This window comes from Musa acuminata, unplaced genomic scaffold (assembly GCF_036884655.1).
Source record: "Musa acuminata AAA Group cultivar baxijiao unplaced genomic scaffold, Cavendish_Baxijiao_AAA HiC_scaffold_446, whole genome shotgun sequence".
NCBI classification, from domain to species: domain Eukaryota; kingdom Viridiplantae; phylum Streptophyta; class Magnoliopsida; order Zingiberales; family Musaceae; genus Musa; species Musa acuminata.
Window position 1 is genome coordinate 268,945 of NW_027020693.1, and position 10,777 is coordinate 279,721.

Here is a 10,777-nt window from a genome sequence, read left to right on the forward strand (position 1 = left end):
AAGGAAAGTCAGCCGAATCTAAAGACTAAAGAAATTCTTTGACCGCAATAAGATCTTCTTGCTCGTGAAAACATCTACGAAGTTTTTAGCTCCCTGCCGCGGCTTTTAACTCGCTGACGTTTAACTCAACTCCTACCGCTGAAAACATAGATTGTAATAGAAAGAGTGGAGCGGCCCTGCCGTTTAACTCAGGCTCCCGAAAGCATCTATTGTAATAACTTTGTTATGGCTATTACTGGCTGCCGCGTAACGTTAGTAGTTACTTGGCCGCCTAGATCGGCTTGGTCGTTAGTAGTTGCTTGGCCGTAATAACTGTTACTTGCTGCCGCTTTAGCTCAGGCTCCTCCGCCCAGAACACATCTATTGTAATAACTTTGTTATATATATTACTTTTGCTACCGCTCAACGTCTTGCGCCGTTGTTTGGTTAGTAGTGGCTTGGTCATTAGTAGTGTCTTGGCCGGAAGAGCAGCCCTGCCGCACAACATTAGTAGTTGTTTGTCCCGTTGCTTGGTCGAACACAGGACTAGTAACAACTTTAGCACAACTACTTACGTAGTTGCTTGGCGTCTAGTAGTTCCTTGGCCCGTTCCTTGGCCCGTGGCTTGGTCATTAGTAGTTGTTTGGCGGGAACAACAAATTCAGACATGTTATATGAGTTCTGTACTTGCTTGGCCGTTTGTAGCAGTAGCTTGGCCCCCTTGAAGACCCGCGAAAACTGGAGTAGTTGCTTGGCTACTTGAGAATTGATGGTTCTTTTGCCCTTGACGAAGCAATTCGATATGATTTCCTTCCTGCTTCCTTGCGCACTGCTTCATCTGTTGCTTTAATCAAATCATAGCTCCCTACTTACCTAGAATATGAATTCCTCCCTTATAACCACTACTTTGGGCACTTATACTTTCCTGGCTAATTTCCACAAGACAACACTAGCACTGCATTTGATGTTTCTTAACTCCTTTAGCCCATTAATTAAGGGCACAGGACAAGGTGTTTTTATGATCGCTACCTTATTGACCGCCACTTCTGTATTTCTTATCGCCTTCATTGCTGCTCCTCCTGTAGATATTGAGTGTCTTGTCAGCTTGCCTATTCTGTATATATAACCAATTGAATAAAATAAGTGCATTTCTCCAGTTGAGGCATGATTGAAATTCGAATATTCCCTCCTGACAGCTTATACAAAGAAAGCCTTTACGTATAGTAAAGAAAGAAGATAGTTTTGGTTGGTTGTTGACCAACTAGTATAGGGGGTTTTGATTCTCTCTTACATCAACTTCGTAATTACATGAAGCCTTGCCCAAATCAATACTGAGATCTCTTTATTTCTTTAGGTCCTATTCCTCAATGGCATTTCGAAGACGGGGTTTACTGTAATCTATGTGTCTTTCCCCACGATTGGTTTGAACAGCTCATTGGAGAAAGAATAGGAATAACTAGAAAATGGAGTCCGCCTTCTTTTGAATCGATAAGATGATTTCAGGTTGGAAGGCTATGCGGTAGAAATAAGGTGGATAGGCGTGAGATAATCAAATCAGAACCAAGCCTATGAAACCTTTGTACATAAGGGCTACCCACCAGAAACTGTTTACAAACACAACGGCTTGATTACCATGTCCATCTTCCGTATGTAAGATCTTTCCTAACAAGAGAGGACTGGCCCTTTCGGCTGATTCAATCAGAGATGAAGCGCAACGCTGGCTTTTGGGTAATATCTATGTTGTTAGGCTTAGGCCTACGATTAATTACACTTTTTGTAAGGCGGATCCGCTTTAAAGTAGGCAGTTCCTACAGATGCTTTATGTTCCAGATAGAATCGAATGGATATCTTCAAAACTCCGAGTTGTCTAGTAGTACCCGTTAAGGATATGTGCATCATTTGATCATTCGGTTAGGAAGGAGGATAATCAATGGCATCCTCCCGGCCAATCTATATGTTTTGTTAATAACACAAGCTTCTTGCTGTGAAAGCTGTAGTGAGGTTTTTTAAGATTGAGTTAGTAGCGACCAGCTAATAAACTAATGAACACTGGTACAATATGTCCTAAGGCAAAAAACGGTGTTGTCTTTCATGTCCTGCTTGGTCTGTTCTATTTATTAGACAGTTGCATCGCTTTTAGTCAGGCGTACCCTCCGACCTCTCGGCAAATAGAGAAGGAGATAGATCCTGCAATGAAAGAACGCCTTCAGCTGATTCTAGTTTGACTCAACAACACTCCGACCACTGTACATAATGGAAAATAGATTCCAAATCATTCCGGAATAGGAATTAGGCGTTGCTTCCTCCTACCTTGTTGGGGGCCTGTTCTAGCTCCTATAAAACAACCTTTTCCTCTATCTATTTTCTACTTGGTTTGTCTCTGAGGGGATGTGGTAACGTAAAAGGGATATGAGAAATCATTTGGAATTTACTAAAATAGAGCTTTTGTGTTCGCCTTTCCTTAAAATACTGTATCTTGGGTTATTCTTCTCCACTAACATGTAAGAATTTGTAGATCTATAATATACTTATAGAAAAGGAGTCACTAGAATACTTATAGAAAAGGAGTAACTAGAAGCCTTTCCTGTAGTAATGTCCCAGTAACCATAACTAAGAAATGGCCTTATTATATAGATGAACTAAGAAATGGCCTTATTATATAGATGAACTAAGAAATGGCTTTATTATATAGATTTGGAAATAAACAAGCGTACTTGAAGTTAATTGCGGTTAGGTACCTTCTGGAATAGAATGGAGAGTTAGTTGGTTTCAAAAAGCAATGATCTAGTGCTTAGCAGAGGAGTTCGAAAGATTATATGGCCTTTACTCAACATTAGTTAGAACGCTGAGGATATAGGCTCGGTAGAAATTATGGATTCATCAAAATCAGGATTTTTCTATATCTCGGGTGAGCCAAGCAACTGGACAAGTAACTACTAATGAAGTGAAGAAGGCTTCTTTTCGAGTCGTTAATGTCAACACTCCGCCCCACAGCTGAATGGAATTATTTGGATTTAGTTGTGACCATTGTTCTCATGAGTCGTACCTTGGGGTGGGTGTTAGTATATCTGTCTTTATTACATTTGATGCTTGAAGCTGCAAACCAATCTTAGTCCTTATGTGCACCTCAATAGGAGTATGGTAAGGAAGTTCGTTCGACTCTTTGTTAAGAGATACTATAGCCAGCCACGAGTTGAGTTAGGTTATTTTGGAGATCGACCTAAGCCCCCCTAATAACACTTTTTCTTTGAGCTGTAAGATATACTACAGTTGGTGGAGCATATCAAAGTCCAATGTATATTCCGTTGAATCAGAGATCTAGCAGCTATGAAACGAATTGAATCAGAGATCTAGCAGCTATGAAAGGAATTTAGTATCAGACGAGAACCGAGCGAGCTCATTCGGTTTGGTCTTCTCTGGAAGATCTATGATTTGGTAGCAGAGAAGGGTTTAGGTTGTATCGTCGTTCCAGTCACGATGAAAAACAAGCGAAAATACCGATCAAACGAAATTAGGACGATGTTAATGGCCGGCTTAGTTCATGGGCTGAAGAAAGGCGGGGTTCCTGATCTATTGCAGAAGAAGAAGGCTCACTAGCAGATGAGCTAACTCGAGGACTCGAATCAGTGTGTTGCAGGCATTTTCAGTTGCTGGCCTGGCCAAGGAGGATTCCAATAATCAAAGATGATAGCTCTTCTTGAACTTCCGGAAGTGATAGAAACCATGAAACCGACTGATGCCTCGCTAATCAAAGCGGAATATCTCGATCCTTGCTTGCTTCCCAGAAATGATCTGACCGCGCATTGCCGGATAACACGTCTCGCACCGTAGCGCCTGAGACATAAGGTCTTCCCACAAATAGATACTTAGCCGTCGAAACAGCACTATTGGGCTCAAGTCCCTCATGAGAGAAAGACAGACGCATTCATTGATCAGCCACCAAGCAATAAACAAGATCCATCTATGATATGATCAGCCACCAAGCAATAAACAAGATCCATCTATGATATTCAACAAGATCTATCTATGATATGTTATTTCCATAAATCAAGAACAATGGAGAATCTTTCAATATCTTGTGTCTCGAAGATGTACAATCATCCTTTTCATGTGCAAGGAAACCAGTAGATAGGCTCGTTCCTATCTTTGAGAATCCTATCTGGAATGCCTTTCTTCCACTTCCCCGCCTAACTCCAACTATCAGATTTGCTTCCACCGCCTAGTTACTCACTATGGGATTAGCTTACAGTAGTCGGGCCTATAACAACTACTGCTGACAAGACTGCCCTTACTTGCTTCTAAGGGAAAGGAACGAAAACAGGTAGACGAACAAAGGAACGAAACCGGGGCTAATGGGGCTTACCCCACAGACAAGGGAATCTATCTGCTGACAAACAGACCTGTCCTGGCGCTTCTCATACTTATACTAGAAACTGGGAATCGAGCTATTGCCTTTAAGACTAGAAGAGCTACTGCATTGGATCTAGCGTCAAACTACCTCTCCTTGTACCAACTCTGGATTGTTAATGAAAGAGTATACACCTATTACATATAATACAGATTGAAATCAATGAGAAGAGAAAAAGATTGGAACACTGTCCCCATACGCTGAAACCGCTATTATCATACTTATGGAATCAATAAGGGAATAAAAGAATCACTAAAGTAATACAGAAATGAACTATAGGACATACTAAAATAGAACTCCAAAAGTCAGGCTCGAACTCGCAACTAGCTCTCTCGGGCATACAAGGGTCGAACAAGGGTATACAAGAAAGGCTGCTACTACTTATAGAATCCAACTAGCACCAACACAAGACTTACGCCTTAACACATCCAATCCAACTATCAACTGCAGAACTCAACACTGCACTGGCAATTCCACTCATAAGTAAAGAATGAGAAGCTACCAAGTAAAGCTCTCACTCTCACTAAATAATGGGGTCAAGTAATAGGAGACTTAAGGCAAGGTAGTTAGCCGAGTTTCCAGTAGTTCCAATCTACATTATGTAAGATCAAGTATGAGAAGGCACAGTTCAGGCCCTATCAGTAGTCGCTTTAGTCTAATAGTCTGATTGAAGATCTTATCAATAGTAGTTGTAGCCTTCTTTCTTAGTGCAAGTCCCTTAGTGCACTGATCCATTCCCAGCTCCGAGTTTAATGTCCCTGTAAAAGGTAGAGCTGTGGTTTGCTCCAATTACTATAAGCAAATGCTAGAGCTGCTCCTATTACTAGAATCAAATACTAGGTAAATAACCCTGTTACTATAATAAACTAACTCGCTAATAGAGTATAAGATAATATAAGATCATGTTTGAACAAGCCAATCAGAAGCTATGCAGTATCTCGGCTCGGGGAAGAAGATATATAAAGTCATTCCGGAATAGTAGGGCTATTAGCAAGTTCTTAAAATGGAGTGGATTGGCTTTCCTGAGTCGGGTGCTTGCTTGGCTTGACCGAGTCTTAGCTGTCTAACGAGAAAGTCAGCTACAAGCGCTAAGTGAGCAAGGTAACCATCAAGGTCAAAGCAGCAATCTATTCTTCAAGTAGAAAAAGCAACCGTAAGAAAGAGGTGAGGATAGAAAGAACGTACTCTGTATTTCAGTCTGATTAGCGGGGTAGTCCATTATTCTTATCATTAAGTAGTAGGAGAACTAGAGACAATCAAGTGAGATTTAGATCAAGGGTAGTAAGAGTGGGCTAAAGAGCGAGAGACAGGAAAGCCGTATTTTTGGTTCCAAGATATAGTCTGATAGACCGGAGTGTTAGTTTGAGATCGAGGAATAGCAGACCAATAGAGCGACGAAGGAGTTTTGTTTTATAGGTTTGATATCACAAATCATAATGAAAGTTCTAATAAATAGAATAGGGTATGGGACTAATAGTATAGGTGATGGGTAAATGTCATAGGATATGGTATGATCCGGTGCGCATCTAGGTTATGGTATGAGATCCAGTGCATCTAATCAGTGCATCTAACAATTGAATAAGAACCTGGGATTGAATTTCCACTCGCCGAGCAGACAAGCAACTAAAGAGAGTAAGTATATTCCAAGAGAAAAGCCACTAAAGTCACTACTATTAAGAAGAATGCCATTAAAAAACCAGAATTACAGCATCATTTCAAAGAGCTGCTAACAATGCTAACAGGGAATCGAACACTGCCTAGCAAGACAAGACCTATGCTTTGGTTGGTTGGTCACTCCACTTCTGATTCTGCTGATGAAGATCCAGCTTCTCCACTTTCTTCTTTACCAGCTTCTGATCAATGGGAATCCACTTCCCTTTTTCCTACTTAACTAGCTAGATTGCTTTTGAAAACATATTCTTCTGTTGCTGATGGTGATACGAAAACTGGAATGGAACCCTTTGCTTTTAGAGTGGGACTTGCTACTTCGCTGACAAGACAAACTTCATAGCCAACGCCGAGATATCGAACTGCTTATTCTGGAGTCGACTTAAATGTAAACCGTATCAACCGTACTACTTATATTTAGAATATGCTCTATGATATACAATTTGAGAATCGGACCACGGATAGAAAGAAGAAAACTGTGCCCATAACGACTGAAACCAGAAACTAGGATTCGCACTTAGTAGTAAAAGCCTTATCGCCCGGGGTCAGTGCCAAGCCGTATTACTCGCCCCGGCATGAAAGCCTCATTTATCTTATCAAAGGACAGGCCTCGCTCCTTAGCTTAAAACATCTCCCAACTTTCACTCTGGATTGTCAGCTGCCATTGCTTGCTTGTCCTTACGCCTATTGGGGAAATTCTCCCTTTTCTGTTGAAGTTGTCAAGTAATTCCTGTGTTCTTACTAAATTCTTACTAGCTGCGGTTCTATTCTTTTGAGTGGTATAAACATATAGTCTTGCCTGGCAGTGTGTAATTCCTTATTAAAGGATAAAGGATCGAGATCAGTAGCTGCAGAGTTGAGGGTATTATCCTAGGCAGTAGTAGCTGGTCAGTAAAGGAAATAGGATGTGATGGTCCGGTAGTAATTAAAGAAAATCCAATATAGGCAATGCAGACTATACGCTTTGAGGGGCATACCAATAATGGACTACGGACTCCGGTTCAGTAGCTATAAAATCAAAGGCATTAGTCAAAGAGGCAAGTTACTACTATAGCATTAAAGCAAAGATCTAAATCAGTAGCACAAGAATACAGGTAAGAAAAAGGCATGGCAGGCTAACATTAAACACCCGGGATCAATAGAGAAAGATTGAAGTCCAGTAGCTCCATTCTTGTATTTTATGCTTATTAAGTATTCGTTTGATTCTAACAGTTGATAGAGGAAGAGCGAAAGTCAAAGTAAAGGGAAACAGACTTCAAACGGAGCATAGGCATTGGGAGCGGAGTCACAAAAGAAGATAGGTTATCTTGCTCGGTGACTGATCAGCAGGGTAATCAGAATAGGAGTTAGTGCAGACAGGCTTATAGGTGTGTATAGTAGTTACAGGAAAGAGAAGCGCCGGTCCAATTCTTGATTCATAATAGCTCCACTCACCAAGTAACTAACGAGTAGGTCAAACTAATAAGCATATGTAAGAGACAGAGAAAGGACAGAAACACGGAATTGCAGGAGGGGCGGGCTAGCAAGCAACGGGGCATACAAAGGAGCGGCGAACTAAAGAACGAGATACCGGAGCGGTAGGCTAAAAGCCAGGAAGGGAAGCCGAAACACCTCCACAAAGTATCAGGATTAGATGAAGCAGTGGGACCTATAGTTAGTAGTTTCAGAACCAAAGACAGGAAAAGCAGTCTTGTGAGTAGGCGCGCTAGCAATTATTATAAGGGCCAAAGAATTGCAGACAGGATCAACAGAACGAAGCTGCCGAACTAAAGACTTTCGTCAAGGAATGTAAGTTTGATATCTAGTGTATAGAAAATGGAAGACAGGAGCTACAGAGCTTAGTTGTGTAGTTAAGAGAAGCACCGGTAATAGAGATTTGATCTATAACCAATCAAAGAATGATATAAGTAATAAAGAATCTAGTTATTGAGTGTAAGGTTTGGCATGTAATAGAGACAAATGGATACAATAAGGCATGGCCTGCGCAGTTCCATTACTGTCCTTAGTGTCTTAATTCTTATAGTAATAGGTGAAAATACAGATTAGACGCCCAGGTTATAAGACCAGTAGACAGGAAAGTAATACCGAAGCTTGAACGTAGTAATGCAAATGGTTTGTGGAAGAAATGAAGTGGCAATAAGGAATGAAAGATATGGGCATATGCCTAGGGCAGGAGCCTGTGCTCTATCATTAATTCTGAGAATGAGATCGAGTAATGGCTGGCCTAGACAAAGCAGTAGAAGCCTAAGCTAAAGGGCAAGATGCGAGGCAAGGGGTTAGCTGAAAGAAGTACCCGAGTAAAGGCAAGACTTAACGGACTTAGAAACAAGAAAAGAACTCTCATTTGCAGACCCGCTAGCAACTTACTTTCCACTACTGATTCATTCTCTGATCCACTTTCTGCGCACCCGGACCCGGATACTGATTGACTTAGGACGCGTAAGATATTCTTATTCATCAAAGGAACCGAACCTTCACTCGACACTGATTGAATTGCAGATGAAACAAACTGACTTGAGACCCTAACTTTATACCCTGACTTTATACCCGGACCTGATACCCTAACTTTATACCCGCCTTACCCGCTCACTTGAATTCTGTCTTTCTATCTACGCAATGACAACACTGATTGACTTACTGCTGACTTTATACTTACCGCTGACTTTATACTTCACCGCTGACTTTATACTTACTGAACTTTGATGCTTGCACATTGACGACTTGGAAAGCTAAAGCGCCTGCATCCTCACTGAACTTTTATGCTCTGGGACTACAACTCGGTGTTGCCTATAAGCTGTCTCGTATACAACAAGGAAGCAGTGTTTTTACAAGATTCTATATGAGGTTCTCTGGGGCTAGCTTGATTCTTCTCTTTCGCCCCCTGATCCAGTAAATAGCGTTAGCGAGTTCTTTAGTGCTTACGGAGTGAAGTTACGTGGGCATACTAGTTTGTTTCATCCATTAATAGTCGATAATTCACTGTGCTAATTTCATCCATTAATAGTCGATAACAGTGCGTGCCGCCTTGCTAAATTCATAAATCAAGGTAGTTTCAATAAGCGGAAAGTCAAAACACTTCTTTTATCTCGAGGTTCATTGCCTGACTTCGAGCTGCACTCTGCTGGTAACCGGTGAAGACGACACTTGAGCCTTGCTTGGTACGGCGAGTATGAGACAAATCGGATTGCTGCTCATCATATGCCCCAGTGGTCAATGTCAAAAGCAATGCAATAGAGAATAACGCTTGGAAGATGATTGCATAAAACAGAATCCAAGCATCTGAACAAATACTCTAAATGTATTTATTAACTGGCTGTTTTTCTTTGATGCTGTAGTTTTGGCTCTTTCCTCTTTTCTGCTTAGATTAGCTAGCAGGGTATGCTCCAAGTAGTTTCGGGCGCACTACCAGTGGTTTTTCTTTGATGCTGTAGTTGCTAGCAGGGCGCACTATAGGAAAGATGCCTCCGTTTGTTTTCAGGGTGGGGGAGAAGCAAGCCGAACCTCTGCCCTTACTTGAATTCCGACCCGGACACGTCCCCAATTCTCGTTGTGTTGGATAAAGACGAGATTCTGTAAGTAATTCAGTGAGTGCTTTCTTTTTAAGTCATTCAGTTAGTAGGTGGTTTCTTTTAAGGAGGGGTTTGAGCTTTGAATAAGAAAATGAAATACGAACAACCGTGCTGGTCGTAATAGATCGACTTGAATATTGGAGCAAGAAGAAGCATTCCCGTTCCATTTTCAAGGAAGGAGCTGAAAGCCATGATACTTTCTGTTTCGTCGAGCCTTGCTTTGGTCTCCGGTTTGATGGTTGTACGTGCTAAAAATCCGGTACATTCCGTTTCGTTTCCCATCCCAGTCTTTCGCAACACTTCTGGTTTACTCATATTGTTAGGTCTCGACTTCTCCGCTATGATCTTCCCAGTAGTTTATATAGGAGCTATTGCCGTTTCATTCCTATTCGTGGTAATGATGTTCAATATTCAAATAGCTGAGATTCACGAAGAAGTCTTGCGCTATTTACCAGTCAGTGGTATTATTGGACTGATCCTTTGGTGGGAAATGTTCTTTATTTTAGATAATGAAACCATTCCATTACTACCAACCTACAGAAATACGACCTCTCTGAGATATACGGTTCATGCCGGAAAGGTACATTGTTGTACTAATTTGGAAACATTGGGCAATTTACTTTATACCAACTATTCCGTATGGTTTTTGGTTCCTAGTCTTATTCTATTAGTAGCCATGATTGGGGCTATAGTATTGACTATGCATAGGACTACAAAGGTGAAAAGACAGGATGTATTCCAACGAAATGCATTGGATTCTAGGAGGACTATAATGAGGAGGACGACAGACCTTTATCAGACCACGATCGACTAACTGGGAAGTAGTGGTTCGAATCCACGTCGTGGTTAAGCCTGCAATGTTCGAACTGAAGGGCACGCTCACGCCTCCCGATCGGCCCAGTTTGCCACCAGGGGAGGCCGGTAGGAATGGGGAGCCTTCGCTATGGCTCACATTACTTGTATTGTAGTCTCCGTAGTAGAGTAGTCCTGCCTCCTTCATTCGTTAAGCAGTAGCTTCAGCCTAAAGACGTTAAGCTTCCCTTACAACCTATATAGACCTTTTCAAACTGCTAAAGGCCTGCGGATCGTAAAGGTGAAAACAAAACTCTATCATTACTCTTTTGCGCCTTATGTAAGAAGAAAAGCGGATTCT

General features: G+C 41.5%; 1 protein-coding gene across 1 annotated transcript; it reads left to right on the forward strand.

Annotated features, from left to right (window-relative positions):
- The first annotated feature begins 621 nt into the window (after positions 1-621).
- Positions 622-10,453, forward strand: LOC135659449 (NADH-ubiquinone oxidoreductase chain 6). The gene has a single exon (XM_065176299.1). The coding sequence runs from the start codon at positions 9,815-9,817 to the stop codon at positions 10,436-10,438; it is 624 nt and encodes a 207-aa protein (XP_065032371.1). The 5' UTR covers positions 622-9,814; the 3' UTR covers positions 10,439-10,453.
- Positions 10,454-10,777: the final 324 nt, after the last annotated feature.